This window comes from Lagopus muta, chromosome Z (genome assembly GCF_023343835.1).
Source record: "Lagopus muta isolate bLagMut1 chromosome Z, bLagMut1 primary, whole genome shotgun sequence".
In the NCBI taxonomy this organism is placed as follows: domain Eukaryota; kingdom Metazoa; phylum Chordata; class Aves; order Galliformes; family Phasianidae; genus Lagopus; species Lagopus muta.
Genome location: NC_064472.1, coordinates 9,377,356 through 9,404,292, shown reverse-complemented (window position 1 = coordinate 9,404,292; position 26,937 = coordinate 9,377,356). Strand labels below are relative to the sequence as shown.

Sequence of the window (26,937 nt, the reverse complement as noted above, 5' to 3'; positions counted from 1 at the left end):
TGCTGCAAATGTACTGGCGTACCTCTCTGGTGCAGTCTTTGTGAATGTACGCCACATGTTTGGTGTACACCTGGCTCTCTCAGGATCATGCTCTTGGTCTGGCTCGTTAGGAATGAAATGGGGGCTATGTAGCCTTTCCACCACAGCATAATTCTGTTAAATAACGGATGCCTTCTTCCATATCAGTCCATTACTTTTTCTCAGGCATCAGATCATCTTTGAAGGGTATCTTTCTTTTACAGCTAACAACATCTGCTTCCAGAGGGTACAGGCCTGGTTCTGGCATGTACTAATGTACTATGCGCACTGTATCCAAGATATGTTTAAGAATGATCTTTAGCCTGAAGACCTTTGTCTTCAGCCTGAAGTCAATGGCTGAGTCCCTAGCAATGCCACCCAGTTGGCGAGCTTCTCTACTATCTAGCCACACACTGTTTTGTCCCATTGTCCCAGCATCGAAGTAACCAAGTGGCAATAGGCTCATTTGGGTGACGTGAGAAGTCTTTTCTCAGACTTCGAATTTCATTCATTTTCAGAGATGATCAACAATGGTAACAATATCTTGCTCACCTCCTACTCTTTCAGGACTTCTTGTTGCCCTCATAGGTGTTGGTGACCATGGTCTTACTGAGGGCCCCTCAGGGGCGCTTCTCCTGGATCACAGAGCCACTCCTCTGGACCTCTTTCCTCCTCTTTCTTCTCTTCTAACTGAGTCAAGATTCATTTCATTTTCCATCTTCTTACAGGGGCGACTGACATCAACTGTGGTGCCTCCTGTGGTTGATCAGATTGGTCAGTTCCAATGCTTTCATCCTCCAGCTCAGCTTGGAGCCTGTTTCGTTCAATTATGAGAGTATCTAGCTCAGACTGGAGGGTGTCTTGTTGAGATTGAAGACTGTCGAGTTTGGATTGCAGGGAGTGTCTCAATTCGGAGGGCATCTCTCTCAGACTGGAGGTCTTTTCTCTGGAGCAGGAGACTCTCTCGCTCATTTTGTACTGTTTACCTGAGACTCTCCCTTTCAATTTCACAAACTCTCTCCCTCTCCAGGATAGTATTGAATAAGGTCCGATGAGCATCAGCCAGACCCCAAATCATTTGTGCCTCTTCAGATCTGCCTGAGCCACAGCATTCCTGTCTCAAATATCTGCTTAAGCTCTCGGGGTCTTTCAGGTGTTTAGGAGTAAAGTTCCATGACACTGAAGATTTCCATCTGTCTAAAGTCTTTCCTGGGCCTCTCCACACTCCCTGCCACTCAGTATTCTCTGGTTTTGGGGAGAACTTTCTCAAAATATAATAAATACTAATACTGAGTGAAATGATGAGCAGTACATTCAGGGAGATTAACAATGCGATCAGGTGAGCATTCAAAAACTGCATAAAGGATTCAAAGGAGAGACTGGAAACCTGCTTAAAAATCCCCAGTCCTGTAAAATTAGCAGCTCCCTCTGGAACTGTATGCCACTCTGTACACAGATACCAGGTACATATTTCCACCAGTGTTCTCAATCGATTGTATGTACCTATACTTCCATAGAGCAAAGTGGCGAACTTAATTAAGGCCCAGTATGTTTTGAGCATTAAAAAAGAAGAAACAGTGGCATGCAGTCCCTTGAAAGGCAGTTTCAGAAGAGAAAGGTTTTTTTTTGTTTTGTTTTGCTTTGTTGTGTATTGACAGAAGCAAGATAGCAAGGCTCAGAATTTACAAATATCCTAGAATACTGGCAGTCCGCCTGGACTTTTCAAGGTCATGTTTTCAGAGAGTACCGGTGAAACAGAAACTTTCCCAATGAAGCTCTCCGAGAGCAGAGAGATTCGTTCTAAAAAGCTAAAAAGCAGCTGTTGCCCGCATCCTTCACCAAGAATGTCAGTGGTTTACAGGCTGGTTCGGCCCAGTTCCGCGACCAGCAGGGCGGAGGGATCCGCGGATCTGCACCTCTGGAAAAGGGAAACAGGGGACCCCAAAATAATTGAGAACAGCGGCAACGATCTGAGGTGAAACAAACTAATTTACTAAATATGGTATCGGCAAAATATAATGAGAGAGAGAGAGTGTCTGAAAGGTGGAGAGGCCTCACCACAATGCTGAGGTGAGAAGTGCAGTCCAGTTGAGCCAATGAAGAAAAGCAGACAGAGAAGAGCAGATGGAGAAGCACAGGAGAAGAAGAGCAGGTGAAGAAGAGAACATCTGGTGACGTTGCAAGGAGTTATATCTCCTTGCTGACTGCAAAGCCCCCTGGGGAAATGTAGTTCTTCTCCTCCGGCAGGCACCTGGAACTTGAGCATCAGCAGTCAAACCCCCAGTGCATTACATGATGTTATCGTGTGGAATACTGATAACCAAAAATCATAAAACCATGACACCTTCCCTGGCACACAGGTCATGGTAACAGGCCTGTAGTTCCCCAGATCCTCCTTACAACCCTTCTTGTAGATGGGATCACACTGGCAAGCCTCCAGCCTTCTGGGACCTCACCAGTCAACAAGGAGCGCTGATAGATCATGGCAAGCAGCTCGGCTTTCACCTCCACCAGTTCCCTCAGCTCTCTGGGTGAATCCCATCCGGCCCCATGGACTTGTGACAGTCCAGCAGTAGTAGGTCTGTGACTGCGTCCTCCCGAATTGCAGGGAGTTCTGTCTGCACCCCAGCCGAGACTACCAGGTCAGAGAGTGGAGCACCCTGAGGATAACTGGTGTGACCTTTAAAGACAGACGTAAAGAAGGCATCCAGAACCTCTGCCTTTTCCTTGTCATCACTGGTCACATTCCCAGCCTCATGCAGTAAAGAATGAAGATTCTCCTTAGTACTCCTCTTACCACTGATGTATTTGTAAAAGGCTTTCTTGTTCCTTTTTACCCCAGCGGCCAGGTTGAGTTCAGTCTGGGCTTTTGCCTTTCTGACTTTCTCTCTATACATCTTAACAACTTCTCTGTACTCTTTTGGAGTCACCTGTCTTTCTTCCACAGGAGGTAGATTCTCTTTTTCTCCTGGAACCTCAAGAATAGCTCCCTGTTCGTCCATGCCGGTCTTCTTCCCCGCCGGCTCATTTTGCAGCTTGGGGACAGCCAGCTCCTGTGCCTTTAAGACTTCCCTCTCGCTGCCGGAGTTCCTCCTCTGGCTGCCTCCCACCCCCAGCACCCCCTGCCTGATCCCCACCTGCCCGCAGGTCGAGCTGTCGGATGGCACGTCACACACCATCACAGATGCCTATGCTGGCAAGGAGTACATCATCCAGGTGGCCGCCAAAGACAACGACATCGGCACGTGGAGCGACTGGAGCGTGGCTGTGCATGCCACCCCCTGGACGGAGGAGCCCAAGCACCTCACCACGGAGGTTCAGATCACAGGTGAGACCCTCACCCAGCACAAACACCCTACACTCAGGGGTCCGGGGCATGGAGACCCCCAGCACTGGGGTTGTGTGGCAGAGGAGGGCACAGCCCTTTACCACGTGCCTTCACGAGCCTGTGGCCCTGTTGCCTGGTTGGAATGGCCCAGGAGGTGCTGACTCAGCACACCTAGCTCTGGCATCTTCCTCACTGGAGTGCTCCAAGTGCCACGACAGGGCTCTGGATTTATGATTATTTGCTGGAGTGCTGCCCCCCACCATCTCCAGCTCTTCCTCTCCTCCACAGCTCCAACCCCGCGCAATGGCTCGGAGCGATGCCAGTTAGAAATAAAAGCCCCCAAGTTAACAAGCCTCTGTTTCTAGGAAAGAGCTGGGACCGTGTCCAAATGCACGTTATCAGCCCTTGGCTTCCCAGAAGGATGGGAGCGTGCCCTGCGCCGGTTCCCCTGACTGGCACCAGCTGTGGGGTGGCTGGGAAGCACTGGGAGACACTCATTGCCAGGCACTCTGGAACGCTCTGGGTCTACTGTTAGAGAACAGAAAGTCCCATAGACCACACTGTCTCCATTCTCATCATCTTCTCCATCCAGCTTGGCCCTAGAGTAGCACGGTTGGGCAGTGTGGGGATGGGATGCTGCCCTACTCCTGTGGGCAACATCCTAGGGGGCCCCAGCTCCTCTCACCACCCACTCTCCCTCCCTGCAGAGACGACGAGCACCAGCACTTCCTCTTTCATGCCGCCCCCCACCACCAAGATCTGCGACAAGGGGGCCGGAGTGGGCAGTGGCGCCGTGGCAGTGTGTTGGACAGCTGGACTGGTCTTGGCTGCCTATGGTGTCCTCTTTATTTAGTGAGTATGCCCCAAATGGGGGGCATGAGGGTGGGTGCTGGAAGGGCGTGAAGAGCTCAGGGTCTCTAGCGTGGTTGGGAAGGAGACGCTGACCAGCCTGTGGGCGACGGCTGTTGGGTAGGAAGCATTTGGGTTTGCTTGCAGTTCTTTGTCAATAAACCCAACATGGCTGCTTTTCCAAATCGGGTGTTCTGGTGAAGGTAGCTGGACGTGGTTTTTCAGACACCTTCTGCAAAGCTTGCAAAGGAGTTGGGCTTAGATGCTCATGTTCAGCAGAGATGGGGCATAAAGGATGTGCCACCCACCAGGAGGCACCAGAAAGTGCACCAAACAGCCTCTCGCATACTGAGGCAGAATGTTGAAAGGTGCACACAGCGGGAGTGGGGTTGGTGTCTTCTCACTGGTGACAGGTGACAGGATGAGGGGAAATGGACTCAAGTTGTGCCAGGGGAGGTTTGGGTTGGATATCTGGAAAAAGTTCTTTACAGAAAGGGTTGTTAAGCACTGGAATGGGCTCCCCAGGGAGGTGGTTGAGTCACCATCCCTGGATGTGTTGAAAAACCACTTGGATGGGTTTAGTGGTTGGTTATTTGGATTGCATGATTAGGTCAAGATCTTCTCCAACCTGAGCAATTCTATGAATTCTATATATAACCATGCTTCTGACATAAGTCTCTTTCCAGGAAAAAGTGCAAATGCTGTTGAGCTGTTGGCTGTTTTCTGTTGAGCAAAGATACTACAAGGAAGGCAGTATCTGTGTCCACTGTTCAGGAAAATGCAACTGAGGCTGTAAAATGCTAAAATCCAGTTTATCATTCACAGGTGGGAATGATGTACACTGAGGACAAATACTTCAAAAGAAGCAGCCTAGTCCTTAAAGAACAGGCTGATGTTTTTTAGCAACAGTGATAGTTATTTGCTATACACCTGGAATTTCTTGGCTGTTCTCAGACAAAGCTCTGCCAGGTTCCCTGCTCAGGCATCTGCATCCCCTTGGGAGCAAAGCTTTCTTCATGCACGTCAGGCACACAAAGAGATGAAGTCTATTGGCTCCAAGAGGCATAGAAAGAGTTATAAAATTATGCAGAAGAGACAGCTGCACAGCCCTCAACAGGACTCCAGCCTGCAGTTCTGCAGGAGGTATTAGAAGCTGATCTGATGGCTCCCTCTGGCTGTAGGCTCTGTGAGTGAATCTGAAGAAAATGCATTCTGCACCTTCTCCATTCCTGCAAACATCAAAAGAGCTTGGTAATCGTTTCTTTTCCACATCTGCAAAAATTCTGCTGCACACATTGGAGTTTTGGGTCAGTGCAGAAACAAGGAGTTGGTACTGATCTGGTTATCACCCAGAGATTCTTAGGAAACAGAGGAGATGGTGAATCCTCATTTCAAGCCAGTCTAAGCAATAGCTTTGGGAATACATTTGGGTTGTGAAAAGGCAGAGGGGCTCAGCTCTTTCCTTTTGTGTTCTAGATGGGGTGGGGGAGACGCTGATTATTATCCCCTTTCCAACAGTCATTACACCAGAGCTGGACACTGCATCCAGATTTAAGCTCCTTGGTACTCTCCTGAGTAATCAGGAGAGAGTTCTGCAGGGACCGCTGAGACATTGGGGCTGGAATTAATGCCATGTGAGGAGAGACTGGAGGAGTCGGGCTTGTTCAGCTTTGAAAAGGGATAGTTCTGGAGGACGTAAGAGGATCCCCTAACAGCTGTGAGGAGATTATTAAGAAGATGGAGTCAGGCTTTTAATGGAGATGCACAGCAGGAGGAACAGGTTAACTTTGAGGGTTTTCCCGTGTCTCCCACTGGGAGAGGGGTCCAGAGATGTTGTGGGATTTCTGACCTTGGATGTTTTCAAGACCCAGGTGTGCAAAATGCTGAGCAGCCTGGTTTGATGCCATCACTGCCACTGCTTTGTGAAGGTTGGACTAGAGACCTCCTGAGGTCCTCTCCAGCCTGAATGGGTTTGTGAATCTATTAAAGGAGTGGAAATCATAGAATCGCAGAATCACAAAGTTGGAAAGGACCTACAAGATCATTTAGTCCAACCGTTCACCCATTACCATTACTACCACAAGCTACTAAACCATATCTTGTAGCTCCTCATCCAGACACCTCATGAACACTGCCAGAGACAGTGACTCCACCACCTCCCTGGGCAAAGAATAAGAAACAAGAGAAGTCAGTAGCTGTAAATGGTTTCAACACAAAGGACCCTGAAAGATGAATGAGGAAAAGCTGGAGAAAATGACTGCTGGGGTGCCTGCTCTGCCCCCAGTACTTGGTCTGAGTCAGGGGGAAAGCTAATTGTAGCAAGGGCCTACCAGAGCACAGGGCTCTGGGACTGGTAAAGATAAGAGGGACGCACAGCCTAGGATGTCAGAAACACTCAGATAAATCTCAGCATTTCAGCATAGATTTGGTCTAATCCCATTTTCTTCTGCCAGTTCCAAAGGAAACAGGAAATTAACAGAGCTGTTGGGAAAAACATCTGTAAATGCTTTGGGCTGGCACAGACATGAGCCATGGGAAAGGCTGTGAGGAAGGTGCTGCTGCCAAGTCTGGATGTGCTGACAAAGCATGCATGGGAAGGCCACCAAGCACCTCAGCCACCTTATGGAGAAACCCCCTCATCTGCAGCCAATACTGCCTCATTCCACAGCCCTCAGGAGCAGTTCCTGGTCCTTCTCACCCCCGTGCATTTTGCTCAGCTCTGGCTGGTCTGGCTTGGAAGCACGTGAAAGAGCGTGTATGCAATTTTTCAGTGCACACAGTGACATTCTGTCAGTTGTCACTGCAGCCAGAGTTTTACTCCAGGAGGACATAGCCACTCGAGGGCTTCTGTGATAATAAATCAGGAGGTGCCAGTGTGAGGGAATTTTTCTGAAACAAAACAAGGACATTAGTTTTGTGGTGGAGGTGCCAAGAGACTGGCAGCTGCATCTCTGGAAAACCAGAAAGGAAAGGAACAATCTGTATGGTCACTGCAGTTTCCCTCTGCTCAACAACCACTGCCACTACATCACAAAGTTGAGAAATCAAGTGTATGCTCTCCCTTTGCTCCTTTTATCTTCTCTTGCACCTCATCCGTGGGCAGTTATTCACCCCAAAAGTTTCTCTGTCTCATCATGTTTCTGAGATTTTCTAGGATGCTTTTGCCCTCCTAAGCAGGAACATTCATCCTCTCGTCATGTTTGAATATGAGGACATTGTGGGTGCTACAGGTCCCTTGGCTCTCCTGATCTGTATAGGGTTCCCAGTGATCCTCTGGCAATTCTTCTGGCTGAAAAGTCCCTGCTTTAATGACACCTGCATTTCAATAATTTGTTTATTTTCCCAAGCACCAGCAGAAGAAAATTGAAAGTACTTTTCCTATATTTCTCCTCACTTGTGCTCCTCATTGAAAGTAATTAAAGAATTTGTCTCAACATCTCTCCTCTGCAGGTCTCATCAGTGTCCCTGGTTTAACTGACTTTGGGTTTTGGGGTCAGCATGTCCTGTTTGCATTATCAACGCAAGCCTGAGGTTGTCGTGGTTGGGAGGCCACACTGTGCTGGGAAAGGGATGGATGGGATTTACTGTAGCCAAGGTGCTCAGATTGGACAGCCAGCAGGCTTGCACCCAGGCCTTTCAAACCGCTGCTTTCAGGGCTGTTGCTGACCTTGCTCACTCTATGTCCTGCCAAAAGCCAGCTGTGCTTAGCTGAGCTTTGTGCTTTGCTGCAGTATGAGCGCTGCACTCAGCCTTCAAAACCATGTGCTGGCAGGGAAGGTGCTGGCACAGCTGCAGTAATGCCAAATGTCTGCAGCCGTATAAGCCTGCTGGTAAATCCCCCTGCTTGTGCTATGCTGATAGTGGGGTGGGTGAGGGGGCTTGTGGCAGGGAAGGGAAGGAGAGGACAGATCGTTGCGTGCAGTGTGCCTGGAGCTGAAGCAAGTTTGGTCAGGTCTTTTTGCTGCACAATACATGGGCTGTGTTCTCTGCTCATTCCCCAGTGTTGACACATCTGGCAGGAGCCACCCTGTGTTCCCAAGTCTCATGAGCATCAGGGCAGTTGCAGCCTCCTGCCATCCTCTTGCAGGCAAACCATCCTGGAAAATGTCTTCCTTGCCCCAGTAGCAGCCATACTATCAGAAGCCTTCCCACCATGCTTGGGGAGAAGATCACATTTCAGCCACAATCCCCTCATAGAGGAGCATCTGTCTTCTCTCTCAGCTCCTCCTCACAGCCACCCATTAAGTGGGGACTTGATGCTGAATTTCTGGGAAGGGTCACGTTTGTCAACTGTCCATCACACGCTGCAGTCAACCAGGGCCCCCTTCTGTCCTATTGCAACCAGCTGCAAGCTGCTTCCTTAATATGGGAACAAACATGGGGCTGCAGATGGGCTGGGGGTTCAAAGAGATCCCTCAAGAGGGAGGATGACCTGTTTACTTTGACAGGGCTTGCTTAGTGGGTGGCTGTGGAAACCTCAGCGCACGGCTTTACGGATGTGTTGTGGCTTATCTGTCATGTTGGCCTGGAGTCTCCTGGCTGTGCGAGATTGAAGACTGTGAAATCTGGAGTCAGTCTGCTTGTGCACAGTTCTGGTCAACAACTATTGCTTGCAGCTGAGGACATGAGGGTCTAGTGGGAATGATTTTGAGCTTGCTTCTCCTTGGGCTGGCCACGCAGCCTGACTCTGCAAGCCTTCTGTGGGGACAAGGGACAATGGGATCCAGCCTCTGTGCTGGGATGCATCATGGACCTTTTGTCACCCTTGCTGCCCCTACGAACTTCCCCCTCGAGGGTCCTGTGTCCAGTGGTCCTGAGTTTTGCAGTGTCACTAAGCCAGTGACTGGAAATGGCTGGGATGTGCTAGAACTGAGCTTTCCCGGGAATTCCCTGCATGGATGCCATAGATTTGTTAGTCCTTGTGCTGTTGTGCAGGACTGCTGTCTGTAAAAGCTGTTTGCAGAAGTAGTCTGGAGCTGTTTGCAAACCTTCCAGGCTGGGTCTTTGCCTTAATCTTTGTGATTAGCTTAAATGGAACACAGCAGCTGGGCAGCTGGGAAGCCTGGGAAGTGGGACAAACACATTTGAAATCCAATGCTTCCCAGAAGTTGCATTATAGTGAGTTCAGTACTGAGAGACTGGAAGGACAGCTTTTTATGTGGACATCCTCTGAGCAGAAGAAGGGAGTGGGTTTGAGTGGAAGCTTGTGGTGTGCATATTCCAGCAACCAGGGCCAGGCAGGAGAGCTATGCGGTGAGGACGAAGGAAGGTGTGGGTGCCATATTTTCTCTTGGTTCTTGTTCCACCAGGCCTCTTCTAACACTGAGTTCAAGGCTGGAGAAACCACTGGTCTTCCCAGATGTAGCCCTTTGCAAACCACAGATAACAGCAAGATGGCTGTGAGGATGAGGACGCATCGGGTGTTTGCATGGAGACCCACGAGGGATGCAACTGATCCACTCTGTGTGCCAGGAACTTGGTGTAGCTCCAGCTGCATATCCCCACCTACAGCTTTCTGCACCCTGCTCTTCCCAGGCAGCCTGGGGCCAGCTCACTGGGACCTCTCTTGCACAAGGAATGGTTCATGCCTGGGACTTGCCCTTATCACCGTGCTTGGGGATGCATCTCCCATTGAACCTGGGAGCTCCCAATGGGTTTAGGAAGAGTGACAACCACACAGATTAATTCAGTCTGTAAACCTTTGCTGCAGGGCAACCAGGGGTCACTGCTCCTCCTGAGCACACAGGGAAGCCTGTGGCAGTGGGGGGTGAATGGACACTGCACATAGCTCTGGGGAAGTCCTTGAAGGGAGATTTGGGTCTGCAATCTCCGATGAGTGTCACTCACCCCAAGGAAAGATCTTCTGATGTCCCATGTCATTAACTTAGTGTATATAAAGTGCCTCTTCCAGCAAAGTGTGCTGAGCCCAAGAAGCAGCCAAGTCTCAGGACAGCGGGGATTTCCAAAAGATTTAGTAAAAAATGTTATAATATTTGACAAGGGTACAGGGATGAACAAGAAGGACGGTGCACGTGTCTGGTGGACCACTTAGTAAATAGCACATCCCCATGCTGGAGAACATAATAAAGTATTTTTCAATAAGACAGTGTTTTTTCCCGAAATCTCTATTTGACTAAGGAGTTTGCAAGGCAGATAACATCAAGTGGGAATGGAGAGCAACTTGACCTCCAAGGGCTGTTTGGATGTTTAGAGTTCTCCTTATCTTTGCAGCGCTATAGCCAAAGTGGCTGTGTGTGATCCTGGCTGGATGCAGAGCTCAGGCTCGGCAGCAGAAATTGTACTTACTCTTTTAATTCTCCGTGACAGAAGAGGAACTGTGAACTTCATCTGGTTCCAAAAGAGCTATCCAGGCAACTAAGTCAAATCTGATGATTGGAAGGTTGAGTTTCTCCCAGGTTGAGGCTGCTTACATGACAGTTTGGTGGTCCTGGTTTCCTGTGGCTCCCAGGAAAAGGAGCACACAGCAAAGACAAAGAGAGCAGGAGCATCGTTGGAAATTTCAACACTAAAATGGTACAATGAGACTGTTGTTTTGCAATGCTGGCAACTCTCAGAGAGACCTTTGGGACTGGAGCAGAGCCCTGCGCAGATGGGAATTAGGGCCATGGCCCTTGTGGTCTTCCTGGGGGTGCAAAATCCCCCTCCTAATTGCAAACGCAGTCAATTACTGTTGGGATATGTGGGGCACGATCTGGTCTGAATCTAATCTGGGCTGCCCCAGAGCTGCCCCAGATGTCCTCCAGACATCTGCAACAATCAGAGTCTGCTCTGCTGCCAAGAGTTTGGGATAGAACCCTCTGGAAGAGGCAGGAATGGAACCTTTGGACCACAGTATACTACAAGCAGGAGCTGGACCTCCAGAGCTGGACTGCAAGGCTCCCTGGGTATGTGCAGAACCACTCTGCAGCATAGACTCCGGAGGCAGATCTGCTCTGAGTGCATGGGGATGCCAACTCTAGCAGTGTCTGTGTTCCACAATGACCCTGGTTGTGCTAGAATCATCTTAAGGTCTCCATTGCTCTCTGCAAAGGAGAAAGGCTACAATGAACCATTCTCTAATGAGAGGGAGATGGAAAGAGATAACTGCCAGAGCACAGGGAAAAACAAGATTTGGAGCTGGGGCTCTGCTTGATGCACCCCAGCCGGCCAGTGAGTCCTTCGGCTCAGCGGGTGGCTGCAGGCAGTGTTCAATGGTCTGGAAGCAGTGTGGGGCTGGAAATTCCCTTTGGGGCTGGGGATCAGGCAGCACGGCTGTTTACAGTGAGGGAGCAGCAGGGAAGAGTTACAGGGCCAGGCACCGAGAGACCTCCCGGCAGCATCCGCCTGCCAAAGCTTTGGAGACACGTCACGTGGATGGAGACAAGACTGACCAACTTGTTGGGTTAGAGGAGCTCTGAGGGTGTTTCTTGTTTTCTAGGGTATTATTTGTGGAAACTGGGTGCTGTAAACATGGGAGAGGTCAACACTGCAATCATTGTGTGGAATAAACTGTTGGCCATGGCCAACCACAGTGATGGAGAATTACTTGCAGGTCTTTCGTTTCTTTTCAAGCTCTGCAGCTTTGAGCCAGAATTTGTGTCTGACAAGTGCCGCTGTAGGAGAAATTCGGTGGAACACAAAGTATTTGGGTGCCTGTAAAGGCTGCATACCAATCTGCTGCACTATAGACACCTATTATATCTTCCCAGTGCCATAAAGGGAGATTCTGTCTTGGTTACATCGTATTGTCTCTTTAAAAATCTTTTTATGGGTCCTTCTTCATCCTTTTCTCAATACCTTATCCTTTTTCCTTCTGAAAGGCTGACACCAGAATGGACTGTGTCAGCAGCAGTCTGCTGATGTGCCTGTGCATGGACGTACATCACTTCCAAAGCTCAGAGTGTGATTCCTTGGCAGTAGTGCCAGCCTTGAGTTTTGTAAGCACAGGTTATTTTTTTTTTTGGCTGCTGAAACTGTTGAAATTGAGCATTCTGGTAGACTGGAGGACTGTCTGTATTATGCTTACACAAGAGTGGCTGGCCTGATTGATCACATCTCTGAGCTCAGTCAGTGATAGTTCCTGGCCTGAGATCAGACAGGACAAACATACCCATTTCTTCTGTCCTTCGTGTTTATCAAAATAAAGCTCCCTAGCTATGGCCTTTCAGTCTCAGCAGCACTCCGGCTGTTCCAAGTGCAAAGCAGCTGGACGATTCTCCTAGAGCTAAGACGGGTGCTACCACTGCAAGGTCCTGGGGGGCTTTGGCAGGAAGATGCTCCCAGGAGGTCTCTTGGCACCTGGCTCTGTAGCTCTTCCCTGCTGCTCCCTCACTGTAGCCATCGTGCCAGATCCCCAGCCCCAAAGGGGTTCTCCATCCCCCCACTGCTCCTGGCCTATTGGACACCGTCTGCAGCCACCCGCTGAACCGAGGGGCTTGGATGCTCGCCGGCTGGATGGAGCATCTCAAGCAGAGTCCCAGCTCCACACAGTGTTTACCCCACACTCCTCCCCTTTGCCTCCTTTGGAAACCAATTCGGAGGCCAAGCCATATGGCCAGTCCCATCTTCCCAGATCTTTGGTGTATCTGAGTTAATTTCACCTCTGTACATGTCTGCAAGGAAGTTGATCTTCATCACGTGATTGGTGCAGAGTACCCTTGATGTTGCTCCTGGCTGCCAAAATGACTCTCAAGTCACTGCTTGTGCCTTAAAGCACTGTCTCATTATTGATCCAGCTGCTGTTGGTTTTTGATGGCTTCACTGCTCTGCTTGTATTAGTCCTAATGACTAGTCATGTTTAGAATTTGAACTCATAACTTCTTCCTATTGCTTAATTGTATCTGGGCGGAAGAGACCTGTGCACTGTGGAGCAGGGCTCTCTGAGCAGCCCCAAACATTTCCTCTCTATCCAACAGCTGTTTTCTCTCCATGCAATTTCTGGGAAGAGTTCAGGCACCATTCAGAGGCTGGTACTGGCTCTGTCTGTCTAAAGGCACTCATGGTACACGAAGCTACCATTCCACCAGCCCATGCCCAATGCAAAGCTTGACATCTCTTCATTCCATGGACTTCAATCCTGTCTTTTGGCTTTTTCCATTTGCTTTTTCTACTGTTGGGTTGCTGCTTCCCTGTTTGATGCTGAGCTGTGAGCAGAGCTGAAGCACATCCAGTTCCCAGCTTACTTGATGCTCTAACATCTTCTACTAACCCTCCATAGCCTTCTTGGTTTTTTGCTTCATTTCCCTTCGGCAGCCTTTAATTTCTTCCCTCCCCCCTCCTGCCAAGCTTGCTGCATTTGCCAGATCCTGTCTGCTATATGCAGTTGGATACATTCTCCCTGGCCAAGCCTTTTGGGGCTAAATTCATGCCAGGGGCAGCACAGGGCTGCTTGGCAGATGCTAGGTGTCAGCAGCACGGCTCTGCCTGCTTTCAAACTCAACATCCCACATCCCTCAGCACAGAGCCATGAAATGGAGAAGGAGTCGCTTCCTTTCTGACAACACTCAGCTGTCTCTTTTCCCAGCAGTTTCCCTAAGTCTCTCTGAATTCAAGCTATGCAGGCTGCACTGGGACGGTGCTTCTGTGTGTCCTTGCTCACAGCCCAACCCAAACCTTTCTGACTGCCTGGCTCGGCTCTCACATGCCTGGTCCATTGCCTGTGGGATTTACGACTTGTTACCTCTCCGTTTTCCACAACAGCTGGACTAGTACCAGCAATTCCCACTACCTTTTATTTACACTGCAGGGAGGGAAACTGCAGGGATTCTGAATCAAGCCTTGCCATGGTGCTTGATGGGAGAGGAGCTGAACCAATGCTTGGTGACAGGGCTGAGGACCAAGTGAGAGGGTCACTCATTTTGGAGGGCTATGAAAACACAAATTGCCCCACTCTTCCATGCAGCACTCACTTCTTTCTCACCAAGAGCAGGAGCATCTCACTGTGTCCCATCCCTAACACAAACCTTGCCACTCCAAGGATGTCTCCACTGTGCCACAGAGGGACCAGCATCACCCCTTCCAGCACAAGCTGAGTGTGCTGGTGCCACAGTGACAAATGTACAAGCTCACACCAGCCTGAGCCCAGAAGATGCCATGTACTGGGCTGTGCGTGGCCAAGAGGGTGAGAGCATTTTTTTCTGATTGGAAGGGGTAACGAAAGCCAGAGCCAGCCCAGCCCCTTGCTTTTGGATCAGGGGGGTAGTGCTACGGGCAGCGCTGCACACCACACAGAGGATGGAGAAGATCTTGCCACGCTGATCACTCACACAGGTTCCTCTCACCACTATCAGTACCATTTCACTCCATGCACATTTTTCTGCACGTTTTTTCTGTGCATTTTTTTAATCTGCTCCCAGAGCTGTTTAACACCTCCATGGCCATATGGGTGAGTAAGGGGTTAACTCCTAGCATGACTCTCAGCTGGGAAAATGCCTTTCTTTGGGATCAGAGGGACTGGGGTACACGGGGCACAACACTCTCTCTGCCCAAAGACACCAAAGCCCTGCAGTTCAGCACCCGTTTATGGGCAGGAGAGTCCCGGGTTGTGCTTCCCAGCACGCTGTGCTCACTCCGCTCTTCCCATCAGCCCTGCTGCACGCCGAGGATAGGGAGGCAGCTGCCGCGTGTGCCGCTGGCTTCCAGCAATTCTTTTCCCGCTTCCTAAGGATGCCATGAAGCACGTTTCTATACGGTGCGGGCTGGCAGGCGGCCCTCTCCCCTTCCCAGTGATAGGGGCTTTCCAGGCTGGGCTCAGCGAGGTGCCTCAGTGGCTTTCTCCTGGGAATCGGGGGCTCTGCGGGAAGGAATTTGCTGGTCAGCGGGTTGAGTGAAGCTGAACGACCCTATTCCTGTTAGCAGAGACTTTAATTTGGATGCAGCATCCAAAAGGATTTGGAAATTCCCACCCCCCAGCTTGGGTCTCCTGGATGCCCTTAGTCCATGCATGCAGCTGAGAAGCCTCTGTGGCTGGTCCTGAGTGAGCTGAGGAGCAGACCCCACTGTCCTGTCGTGCACAGGGTGCTTGGAGCAGAGCTGGGGTAGCAGAGGAGCTCTATGGCCTCTCCTGACGTGTGGGAATGAGATGCCAAACTGCAATGCAGCAAGCTGGGGAAGCAATTCATAAGCAAACCCCAGGCTCTGGCACTGGGGTGAGGGGTGCATACAGGGCATTTGAGATGAAGATCTGAGCAAGTTGCCTGCAAGCTGCCGGGATGATTTCAGACTTGGAAAAGTCTTGCAAGCAAGGTGGCTGTGGTCCCTGACTGTTTTTGCCTGTAGGTCCTGTGGGTCACTGCAATCTCTCCTCTTCCTGCAGTCTGGGATAAATGGCTTGAGTTGCCCAAACCTGTGGCACTGCAGCATCAAAGGGTATTTTCCAGCACTGCAGAAAGGCACCCTGTCTGGTTGTATTCTTCTCCCTGTAGCTATCTCTACTGCTGTTCCTGAGCTCTGGTGGCTGCAGGAACCCAAATTGGTGAGCAATTTGTTAATGGGGGTACAATGCAAGAAACTGTGCCTGTCCAGAGCAGAGCAGTGCTGCTCCTGGAGTCTGCTGGTGTTGGAGACCCCTAAAAAACCTTTCTTCTATCTCCCAAAATTTAGATCTGCCTCATGACTCCCTGCAGACAGGGATGCTCATCCCTATCTCCCTGCCAGAAATGCCTTGCTTTCTCCTGGATGTGAGGGATAGAAGATAGAGGAGAGCACATAAGGTGAAGGAGGATTTTGGAAAGGGAGGCAGGAGTGGAAGTGGGCACAGATCCCCTGCCCAGGTTACGTGTGGCTCTGCACATTGCCTAGCCTGTGCCCAGAGCAAGAGCATGCTGCTGGGTACCCCTGCCCTGAGCTTGTGCACCTCCAAAACAACTATCCTGGGAGTAATGGAGTGAGGGTCCACTCAGCTGTTTTCTTTATAATACAAATTCAGTGACCAGAAAATTGCTAGAAGTGATGCCTGCAAAGGAAGCACATGCCCTGACCTTGCTCAGCAGCTCAGGCCATGTTTGGGGCTGGCCAGAGGATGCTACTACAGTGTCTTGAAAACAAGAAAGCAAGGGACTTTCCAGGAGCAGCCAGACCTGGGACCAGGCAAGGAATCCAGTAGGGCTTTGTGCAGTTTCTCGAAGCTCTCCTGGGGTAATTCACTTATTGTAGGGGCAAGCAGTGGCATCTCTCTCCTCCCTTCACATCACTCACCTTGACATCATATGGGCACCAAGACAAGCCTAATCAGGATGGATGGCGGGGAGGGGGAAAGAAGGAAGAGTGATCTTGGCTCTCCAGCACATGAAACTGTGGTGGGACAGAGGCACTCTGACTATCCCAGATGTGCAACGCCAGGGCATTCCCCCTGGTGCTCATAGATGCCACTGATACTTTGGGGTTGGAGCGACATCTGATGGCATGTGGGGATCTACACTGCCAGGCACTCTGGGGAGATGCACCCACAGGCAATCTGCTGCTGCCCATGGACCATTGCCCCTTCTGTGTAGAGAGCTCAGGCATCTTATCAGTGCTTTGCTCTCTGCTGGGACTTTGTTCTCCCCCTGGGTTACTCATTGCCATCGATGATTGATAATGAGGATCTTTATCAGGAACTGCTTTAAACTTCTGGGGCTTCACTAGCAGCACACTGGGGCTCAGGCAGCAGGACTGAGGGAAGAACTCAGACTCCTCCTTACAACTGGAGAACCTATGAGGGCTCTGGGGACACGATCAACATGGTCAGCAGAAAGGATGGAGGCCAGGCTGGGTCAGGAGGGTCTGTGATAGGGGGAGGGTGATAAAGGAGCTCCTTGCTGGTGGTGGCTGCCCAGGGGGCTGAAGGGACCCATCTCTTCTCAGAGGGACCCTGGGTCTGGGTGAGAAGAAGCAGTACAGGATGCACCCAGGGAAATTCCAATTAAACAGAGGGAAAATGTTTTCAACATGAGAACATTTTGAGTGTTGGAACAGGTTGCCCAGACTGTTGTGAAATCTTCATCCTTAGTCGTGAAATCTTGATCCTCCGTCTCTTCCAGCCTGTGGCATGGTGACCGAGCCCTCTCTTTGGGTTTTGCCACTGCAGTTGAGCTCCCTCAGAATCACTTCTTGCCAGATCTGTGCCCAGCATGTCCTGCTGAAGAGCTCACTGTCTCCTACCTGAGGGACAGTGCCTTGGGCTTCAAGATCTTCAAGAATCTCACCAGCCGTTTCCCTCATCTGGTTGAGTTCCCTGCTCAGCCCCAGGTCCCCACAATAAGGTGACACAGAGAGGGTGCAGACACTCTGGATCTTCACGTATGCAGAGGGGGAGCAAGCTGTACTATCTCCCCCAGCCCCATTTGCACCATGGACCCTGCACATCCCAATAGTAGAGATGTACTCAAGAGTTTTGGGGGGCTCCCAAAGTAGCTTCGGAGAAGAGCTGAGAGAGCTCGGATGTGGACGTTCAGCTCCTCCTACGTCAGGAGAATGTCTTGTCTTGGAAGCAAAGCACAGGCTGGGGAATCAGAAGATTCCCTCCTTGGTTTCCCTGATGACTTGGCCACCTGCCAGGGTCACTGCCTGGGGAGGCAGCAGGCAAGCAGTAGCAGCTGGGAGCAGGCAGCGGCAGGTTGTGGGAGGGGGTAGGAAACAGGAGCCCAGAAATTACCTGGACGTGCCGGAGGCTGTGTCTCCGGTGTGCCCCCCGCGTGGCACCCTGTGCTGTGCTGGGCAGCCAGGAACAAGATAGAACTGGTCCGTAAAGGGGGGCTCACTGCTTACGGGAAACTTCCACCCTCCATCTCCTCCATCACAGCCTCTAGTGGGCTGACTGCCAGGGGGACTGAAAACGAAAGCAAAGCGACTGCAGATAAATTGGAGCAGCCGAAGCTCAGGACAGCAGTGTGTGTCCTGCAGCTCAGCATCGCGAGGCTCAGCACCCACCATGGCCCTGCGCGTCCTGCTGCCTCTGCTCCTGCTGGCTGCTTCTCTCCTGCTCCACCAGGCTGAAGGTGAGGGCTGTAGGGAATGTGGGGCAGGAGTCAGGATTAGGGTTAGGGCACTGCATAGAGTGTGGTGGCCCTGAGAGCAAAGGGTGGTGGTGTGGTGCAGGTGGGTGTTTGGGTGTCTGGGTGGGGTGGCAGCACCCCAAGCTTGGGGGCAAAGCAGGAAAAAGAGCCCATTCCTGCTTCCCCCCCCAGGAACAGCAGTGCAGGGGTGGCACTGTGTGTCACATATCGCTGCAGTGGGGCACTGGGGAGCAGGGTTCCCATGCTTATTTTGGTGCCCCAACATCATTCCCCTGCATTGCTCAGGGGAAGAGATAGAAGCAGTTGGATGGAAGGAAGGTGTTTTTAGTTTGCATTTAGTTTTCCCAGCTCTAATTTCTTAGGAATAGACGATAAATTGTATGAATCTCTCTTACGTTGAGATGTTTTGCCCATGACTGTAGTAGGTAAATGGCCATGCCGTTCTTAGCCCATGAGCCTTTTTTCATCCTGTTCTCTCCCCCTGTTCTTTCACGGAGCAGTGTGTTGGAGCTGACCTGCCCATCAGCGTGAAAAAATCACAGCATCACTCCCAGGAACAATGACTCACATTGTGCTCCCCTGGGGTGCGAAGGTGCCTTGGCTAAATGGGGGACCAAAATCTCACATGCCCCCTCTGTCCCCCAGGTGTGGACAATCCGGCCTCAGACTGCTGCCTGAAGACCAGCCAGAAGACCATCCCCATCAAGCTGGTGAAGACCTACAGCATCCAGGGCCCTGAATCAGGATGCGTGCTGCGTGCTGTTGTGTAAGTACTCCACTGTGGTCTGAGCCCTCCCTCCCTGTCTGCTCCTTCTTATTCAGCAGCAAACCCATCTGCCCATACTCCCAGGTTCACCACCAAGAAGAATATGAAAATCTGCTCCTCTCCTACCGACCCCACTGTCCAGAAGCTGATCAAGAGCCTGGACAACAGAAGAAAAAACCCTTCCCAGCGCAAATCCAAGAGGCAGAAGAAGAAGCAGGTCTAAGCCAGGCCTGGAGAGGTAGGTGAGGGGCAGACTGGGAGGGAGGGGACCACAAGCTGGAGAAGGGATGGCAGTGATGCTGCCCCACATCCCAAACCCACCCCCTCAGCAGCCTGGGGATGAAGCTGGTGGCAGAAATGCTTGGGGACACTGCCCCACAGCCTCAGGTTGGGGTGTGCTGAGACACTCACTCTCTCCTTGCCCTCTTCCCTAGGACAAGCACTTTCCCCACTGACCACCGACCAGCAATGGACACCTGCAGCACACTCACCTTCCAGCGTGGGGCAAGAGGGGACTGTGCTCTGCCCCATGTCCTCCTCCCCTCTGTCGGCACCCCCTCTCCCCAGCAGGGAGCTTGAGCCCCAGCAGCGAGCACCTTCACCATGGTGGGGGGGTTCCTGCAAGGCACCTGGTGGGATGGCAGCTTCATTTGGGGATATTATACATTTGTATTTATATTAAAGACTCTGCTTTACACAGTTGCACCTGGAGGGCTCTGCTTGCTGCTTCACAGAGCACCATTTATGCTGCAGACTGGCTTTTCTGGAAGATGGCTCTTATTTTTATACCAAATAAATGATGGCTGCAGTTCATTCCCCTCTAGCCCGCTTGCTCTTTTCCAGCTTCCAAGCAGTGCCCAGAGCCAGGGTGCTGCATCTCACAACACCCACGGTGGCTGAGAGCAGCATGGGGACTGCAGGTTCTGCTATACTGTTGGGCTGGATCTTACCTTTGGCTTCAAGTTGTTGCAGTATCACAGTAGGAAGATAGGTTTTTTCCAAATATCCTTTGATTTTTTTCAATCCTTTTTTTTTTTTAGATATAAAATTGCAATGAGGTCAGAGCAAACTTCTCATTTTAGTGCGATTTTACCGCTTTGTCCTCACTCGTTTTTGCTGTATTCAGAGATTGGGTCATTATTAAGCAAAGTGCTTTGCTTTCAGGAGCGATAAAAGAAACTCTCTTAGGCTTTCTTCTCCAAAACGAAATGTGTGCATGGTGGAAATAGTGCACAGAAGGCTATGCAGGTGCAGCAATAGAAGAATCTGCAGAATTCATTGCAAATACAATAGTGAGCAGCTCTATCAAACCCTGAGCACACTGAAAGGTGAGGCTGCAAGCAGGTGGGTGGATAGATCCCCTGACTGCAGTCTCCCCACTGTGCTGAGGAACAATGGAAAGGCTCTGTAAAAGCCACAGTGCTGTTTGCTTTTGGCCTTCAGACGTGGACTTCAGTCAGTAAGGGTCTATTAAGCTGTATGATTACAGTAATAGGATTTGTGGGGCTTAAAAATTTCAGCATAGGAAGTGTGCTGGCTGGCGAACACTTGTAGCTGAGTGCTTCTATTGAGTGCATTTATATGGCTGATTGCTTTATCTGGTGAGCGTTGAGGTGTATTCTTTTAAGACTATAAAGAAACTGTGAAGAACCCGATACCGACCCTGGGCACTGAGCCGGCCTTGTGCCACAGTGCGGCTGTCCGGGCTCCAGGCAGGATGCAAGGCAATAAAACATATCTTTCAAACACAAACACAGTCCTTCTGGCTCTCATGACCGTCTTTGGGGAGAGTGGGAAGGGTGGGGAAGACAGGTTAGGGTGAAAGGGCTGCACCGCACATCATCCCCACAGCCATGACTTCGTCTCAGAGCCGTGCTCCTGTGCTCTCTGGGTTGTTAGAGGAGTTATTAATGGGGCTGTGACCTGCTCTGGTCATACGGGAGTGCATGCACAGGCATCTGGCCGGGGCTGACGTGAGTCTGCAAGCCATCCTCACTGCAAAACACTGTTACAGAGGAAAACAAGGTGAAAAGAACGTAGCAGAAACCTCAGGTGGGAGCAGACAAAAAAACTGCTGTCATGCATGGCAGGTGCAATAGCACCAGAGAACACTCCAATTATACTCTCTGAGCAACAGGCTGGAGGAACTGCGCTGGGCTGGGGGAATTTCCAGGAGCTGGGCCACCCTGGAGCAGACAGGATTAGGTGACAAGCAGAAAGTAGCCAAGCAAGAGAGAAACCACAACATGCAGCCAAAAGAAGGAAAGTCCTGAGTGTGAGCCAAATGATCTGCTCAGCAATTACCCGGTACAGATGAGGCTCCTGGCAGCACAGTATGCTGGGCTGAGCTCCAGTGATGCTCACCTGGGGACACATGCACAGGGTTGGTCCCTCCATGCTGTACTGCTGACAACACATAGGAACATGCACACTGCAGCTCTGTGCTTACGGGTTTTGGTATTGGTGCTTATGGGGCTACATGGGTGCTAGAAGGGCGGTGATCTCCAAAACTGTGGTGTGTAGACATGTGCCCTGCAGGAGAGTGGTTTCCTCTGCACCTTGTTTCCCTCAGTGGTGGAACTAGGGGAGGAACTGTGGGTTATTAAGTGAGAGATATGCTCATGGAGAGCCAGCATTTCCAACCACATCGTCCCCCTGGGCTCTGTCCTCCTGCTTCAGCATGGAGATGGAGAAGTGGATGGTGGGCAACGGGGCTCCCACTCTCCCCAGTGTCAGCCACTTAGGAACTGGCACAGAACTGCCTTCCTGTTAGCCAAGACCTCAAGACCTTCTTTGCTCTTTTCTGGCCAAAGTCAAGTGCTCACTGTTTTTTCCTTAATTCCATTTTGACCAACAATTGACTCCATTGACTACATTCTCTCAGCTGGAGGAGATCCCAAGGAGATCCTGGGTGCCACGCTGCAGTGGGACTGAGATGCTGTGGAAGACGTGGAAGCCTCCCATGTCAGAAGCTTGTAGTAGAGGCATGGAAATCAAAACAGCTGTGATGCAGTCTCGCATTTCTCAATGAGGTGAATGCAGCCAGGCCAGATCCTGCCACGGGGGCTGGCTGTGTCTGAGCTTGCTGGAATTCCCCTTTTGCCCTTTCTAGCTCCTTGGCTTGGAGGTGGGGAGCAGAACACTGCACAGCACCCTGGTAAGAGGGGGTCTCAGGGAGGACAGCAGCATGACTGGTGCCTCCTGAACAGAGCCAAGGGATGTATAACAGTAGGTTGGATTTCCTATGGGAGCCCCCTCTCTCCCTCATGCGTTGTTCCCGCTTTCATTAAGAAATTCTTCCTCAGGAGTGAGCGCAAATCACACCAGAGTGGGGGGGGATGGTCGCTTGGATGTGCTTTGTGGCTAACCACATTCTTCTTAGAAATCTCACTGACCCCAACAGAGGGGGAAACCCATCGCATCCCCTTTTCCCAACGTGGAAAGCCCCTTTCCTCAGTCTCTCATGGTCCTCCTGGGGAGCAGAAGTGACTCCAGCAGCCATGCTTTCACCCACTCGGCACTGGGAAAGCTCCATGTCACATGCAGGAAAGCAGAGCCTCAGTATCTCTCAGGGGCTGAGGGCTGCTGGAGGTGTTGCAGGAGTTATTCTCCCCGCAGCCCCCAGGATGCACCACCACACCTTTTGCTCATGGCCTGTCCTTTGCCATGAGGACAGGGCCCCCAGAAGTGCCAGGAGGAGAGATCCCAAAGGAGGGGACCTCCAGCACTCCCTGCTGATCCTGCACCATCCTCCTCGCCACAGGATCTCTGCCAGCATCAAGGGAGAATGAGTGGATATCAGGTCCCAGCACCAGACTGCATCCACATGGGACTGATGAATGATGTTAATCCTCTGCTGCCTAAATTCCTCTTCCACCCACCAAGATTTCTTTGCAGTTAATAAGCTTGGAGAGTGCTGAAGGTGGGAGGGTCTGACTGCAGCTATGCTTGCACATCCTGTTTGCACTGCTCCTTCTGCCTGCCAGCTTCCTCCTGTCCCCTCCGGCAGTACTGACATGCTGGGCACGGGCACAGCTGGAGGAAAGACTCTCCTGATGGAAAGCACAGTGCCGTGCACAAGGTGGCACCAGCAGCCAGCCACACAGAAATGAGGCACTTTGGCAGGTGGCATGGCTGGAGCTTCCTCTTCCTATCCCGGACTACGGAAGGAGCAGCTCGCTATCTCCTACTGCTGAGAGGAGCAGAGGGATCTCCTGTCCCCAAGGAGACCTTTGTCCCTGTGTTGCAATCTCCACCGAGGTGCAAGGAAAGGCTGAAGCTGAAGCAATGGAGAGGGTGCAGGGGTGGAGATTTCAATATTTTTCCTGATATTAATGGCCATTTCCCTGAGTGCAGCTGGTGCTTCTCTCCCTATCTCCAGTTCCCTCCAAGAGGACCCTGGCTCTACACCTCTCCAAATGCCTGTGGGGCAGGGGTGAGATCCCTTCCACTGTCCCTTCCACAGGCTGCATGCCCCATACCACGCACCAGGGCTGGAGCAGGCTGGCTGAGGGTGGTGGTGTTGGTGGCACTGTCCTGACGGTGACCTCAAGGAGGGACAGCCTCTGTCTCTTCTCTGCTCTGAAGGTTTGCAGCAGGAGTGTGCTCTTTGCTCTTGGTGATGCCTGCACGAGCAGTGAGTGCTGGCAGCCAAGCCTCCATAGGGGATTTCTGCCCATGTGCTGAGAGTATACACTTGCAGAAAGATATGCAGCTGTCTTTGGCCATGAGCCCATTTGCTCCAGGAACACCTGGAAACCACACTGTCTTTTGGCATGTACGCTCAGCCAGACTCCATCCACCAGCGCTGCACAGACACTCCAAGCTCAGGCAGTTCTGAATGTGTCTGGTGTGCTGGGAATGGGGAGGGCATGGAGGTGGAGGGGCAGCCAGGCTCCTGCAAACAACTTGGAAGCTTTAAAGGCAGCCAAGCAGCTTCAGTACACACTCATCTCTGGGGGATGAGCCCCATCCAGTGGGGATGTCCCAGAGAGGTCCTGGAGGAGGGAGTGGGAAATGCATGGGATGAGATCCCATAAGTGTTTTCCCAGGGGCCAGGGGTGAGGATCTTGACCGAAGCCCACATGCCCTGGGAGGGCACTTGGCTGTGGGGAGGCTGAGCAGCTGGCTGCAAGGAAAGCTGACGGGATGTTCGGGAACTGCACAAAGATCAACATGCTGCTTGCTGTGATTTCCCACCCGTCTTCACCAAAAGAAAGTGAAAGCCACGGGCTGGGACAGATAAATAGGCAGTGGAGAACACAGCAACAGATCGCAGCAAGCTGTGCAGAGCTCACCTCTCCTGCCCAGAGCACCACCGTCTGCAGCCCCTCCTCTGCCTGACTCAGTGACACAATGCAGCGGCTGCATCTTCTTTGCCTTAGTCTCCTGGTGCAGAGATGTATCCTGAATGGTAAGAAGGAAGCTTTACGGGTGCTTTTCTTGCAGAAGGGCTAGGAGCCAATTTCTTGTTTGCTTTTGTATTTGCAGAAGTAATACAGGAATTCACTGCTGGGGCTTTGCAGCAGCCCTCTTGAATGCTCTGCTGGTAACCCGTCCCAGAGAGACTCTGCACTGCCCAAAGTCCGCAAAGGATCCTACACAGAAAACTGTGCTGGGAACAGTGGCGGAGCATTCCTGCCCCCCTGTGCCCTAGCCCAGCCTGTGCACACTTGATCTCCGTGCTTCCTTTCACCCCCGTGCTTCCTTTCTCCTTTGCCTAAGCAGTCCCTAGCACAACAGGGGAACACCCCTGGCACTTGGAGCACTGGTCTGGGGACAGGGGAGGGCTCTAGGCATGCAGGGTTGCCCCCACCAAGCGGTCGTCTTCCTGCCCCACTCCACGGCCCCACTGTCCACGGAGCCCAGGAGCGACCTCAATAACACGTATGCTGTTCCTTCCTCCTCCAGTGTACGCTGGCAACAACGTCCTCGACTGCTGCCTGCGAACCAGCGAGAAGCCCATCCCCCGGCGGATAGTGCAGGACTACCGGATGCAGCTGGTGCAGGATGGCTGCGACATCCCTGCCACCGTGTAAGAGCCCTAGTTCCATGATGGGTGAGGGATGGAGCAAGCAGGAGGCAGGGAGGGAGGCGAAGCAGGGTGAAGGAGGGGTGAGATGGGTTAGGGGAACAGGGAAGGATGCCAAAGAGAAGGAAAGGACATGCAGAGGCTCAGACAGAGCAGGACAAACCTGCTGAGAGGTGAAAATCTGGGGAAAATGTGGAGGAAAGTCATCATAAAGGAGACGTGGAGGAGGACGGTGATGGAGGCAGTGGGTGAGAACTCAAGCTGTGGAGGAACATCTTCAGAACATCTCTTTCTTTTCCCCTGTGGACCTGGCAGGTTCATCACCGCGAGGGGAAAGCGGCTCTGTGCCCCACCCCAAGCTCCGTGGGTGCTGCACCTCCGAGAGAAGCTGGACGCTAGATCTGCTGGGAAGGTGGGAGCTGGGCCACGCTTCAGGCATGCACTGGGGAATGGGAACAGCGTGGGCATGGGTTGGATCTGCCCCCAAACAGCTTATCCCAGTCCTAGCGGGACTGATGGATGCCACAGCAAATTGCACTGGCAACAAAGCAGAGAACCCTGCTTCTGGCGTCTGGCAATGTGCACCTCCGTGGGGAAGGTTTGGGATGAGGTTTGTGGGTGCTTTGCAAGCTCTCTTCTTGCCCAGAGAGGTGGTGGATGCCAGTCTCTGGAGACAGTCAAGGTCAGGCTCTGGCCATAGTCCTGGTAACCACTTCAGCTGCAGGGAAGGGGCACTGGGAAGGCTCCTGCCTTAGATCCACACTCATCCCAGCTGGGTTTTTCTCTTTCCTAGGTCCCAAATCAAGGCAATTAAGCTATGCAGAAACATGTGCCCAGCCCCAGCACCCAGAGCAGTGCTGACTCCCAGCTGTGAATCTGAAGCTTGTGAAGCCATGAAACCTACCCTGCTTGTATGCCCTGCTGTTGTGCACAGGACCAGCCCTCCTTGGGACTGGTGTCAGTGTGCAGTGCTGGGCACAGCACTTCTGTTCTTTCTTCTCCTTTCTGCCACTGTTGTGACTGAGAAATGTGCATCTGCCCAAGCCATGGGCTGCTTGACAGGAGTCTTGGCCTCAAGGGTTCTCAGCATCACCCCTGCCACTACTGAGGCTGAGGAGTTGATTTGATCTGCAGATGAGTTTGTTGGGATCTCAGCCTTCCTGCGGTCTCATTTCCATCACTGGTCTGTTCCCTTAGGTTTCCAACATCAGCCTCAAGCCTGAGCCCTTCTATATCCCTGGGAAGGGCTGCTCAGTAAAGACTGAACAGGGATGAATGGGAGAGATGGGGATGTCCATTGCCACTGTGCTGATTCCATGTTGTTCTCAGGGAACAGGTGGTACAGTTTCTCTCTTGAGCCCTCACTCCCTTGCAGCTTTCTCTCAGTTCACTTTCCTGACAGGTGGAGTGGAGTCAGGGCTGGCATCTGGAACAGGCAAAGGTGCACTGGGGGAGATGTCCCATCCTGGCACTGCTGGGTGCTGTGGAACAACTAGTGTCCACTTGGCCATGGCTTGGCCTGCAGGATGCGAGGGGTGATGGGTATCACTCAGGGTTATTGCCATCCTTCTCGGTCCCTAAGCCTGCCACCATCATCAAAGATTGCTCTTGGCAATGATGCAGGAGCAGTATTCACAGCGTGTTCAGGTATTTGCTGCTAGTTCTCTTCAGTGCAATAATTACAGCATTTAGCTGCTTCCTTCCTTCCTTTCTTCTTAAAAAAAAAAAAAAAAAAAAAGCAAAAAAAAAAGCTGTGATTTTGTTAAATAAAAAGAAAAAGAAAAGCCTATGGGTTGTTGGCTTGCCTTGTGTTTGAGCCCAAAGAACAGTGCAGAGTATGGGAGTGTGTGGAATGTAGGGTGATAAAATGGCTTTCAGGGGTGAGGGATGATTTCAGAGGGTGAAAGGTGGGAGGGAGCATGGAAGGGGAGATTTGGGCTGGACGTTAGGA

At 51.6% G+C, this 26,937-nt stretch overlaps 3 protein-coding genes across 5 annotated transcripts; all 3 read left to right on the top strand.

Annotated features, from left to right (window-relative positions):
• The first annotated feature begins 3,018 nt into the window (after window positions 1-3,018).
• On the top strand, window positions 3,019-4,213 carry LOC125687009 (ciliary neurotrophic factor receptor subunit alpha-like). Its single transcript, XM_048931722.1, has 2 exons — window positions 3,019-3,346; window positions 4,054-4,213. The coding sequence occupies exons 1-2, from the start codon at window positions 3,019-3,021 to the stop codon at window positions 4,197-4,199; spliced, it is 474 nt and encodes a 157-aa protein (XP_048787679.1). The 3' UTR covers window positions 4,200-4,213.
• A 13,830-nt stretch (window positions 4,214-18,043) lies between these two features.
• LOC125687171 (C-C motif chemokine 21-like) lies at window positions 18,044-20,243 on the top strand. The gene is made up of 4 exons (XM_048932040.1): window positions 18,044-18,171; window positions 18,835-18,955; window positions 19,040-19,193; window positions 19,390-20,243. The coding sequence occupies exons 1-3, from the start codon at window positions 18,105-18,107 to the stop codon at window positions 19,176-19,178; spliced, it is 327 nt and encodes a 108-aa protein (XP_048787997.1). The 5' UTR covers window positions 18,044-18,104; the 3' UTR covers window positions 19,179-19,193; window positions 19,390-20,243.
• Window positions 20,244-24,051: 3,808 nt separating this feature from the next.
• LOC125686748 (C-C motif chemokine 19-like) lies at window positions 24,052-26,722 on the top strand. Of its 3 annotated transcripts, XM_048931166.1 has the most exons (5): window positions 24,052-24,368; window positions 24,446-24,538; window positions 24,866-24,989; window positions 25,302-25,398; window positions 25,780-26,722. In XM_048931166.1, coding segments are annotated over exons 2-5 (243 nt in total). In that variant the 5' UTR covers window positions 24,052-24,368; window positions 24,446-24,537; the 3' UTR covers window positions 25,801-26,722. The 3 variants fall into 3 exon arrangements, with proteins under 3 accessions (XP_048787123.1, XP_048787122.1, XP_048787121.1); XM_048931165.1 differs by having other exon boundaries at window positions 24,054-24,368; window positions 24,446-24,989; window positions 25,780-26,721; XM_048931164.1 differs by lacking the exon at window positions 24,446-24,538 and having other exon boundaries at window positions 24,059-24,368; window positions 25,780-26,721.
• Window positions 26,723-26,937: the final 215 nt, after the last annotated feature.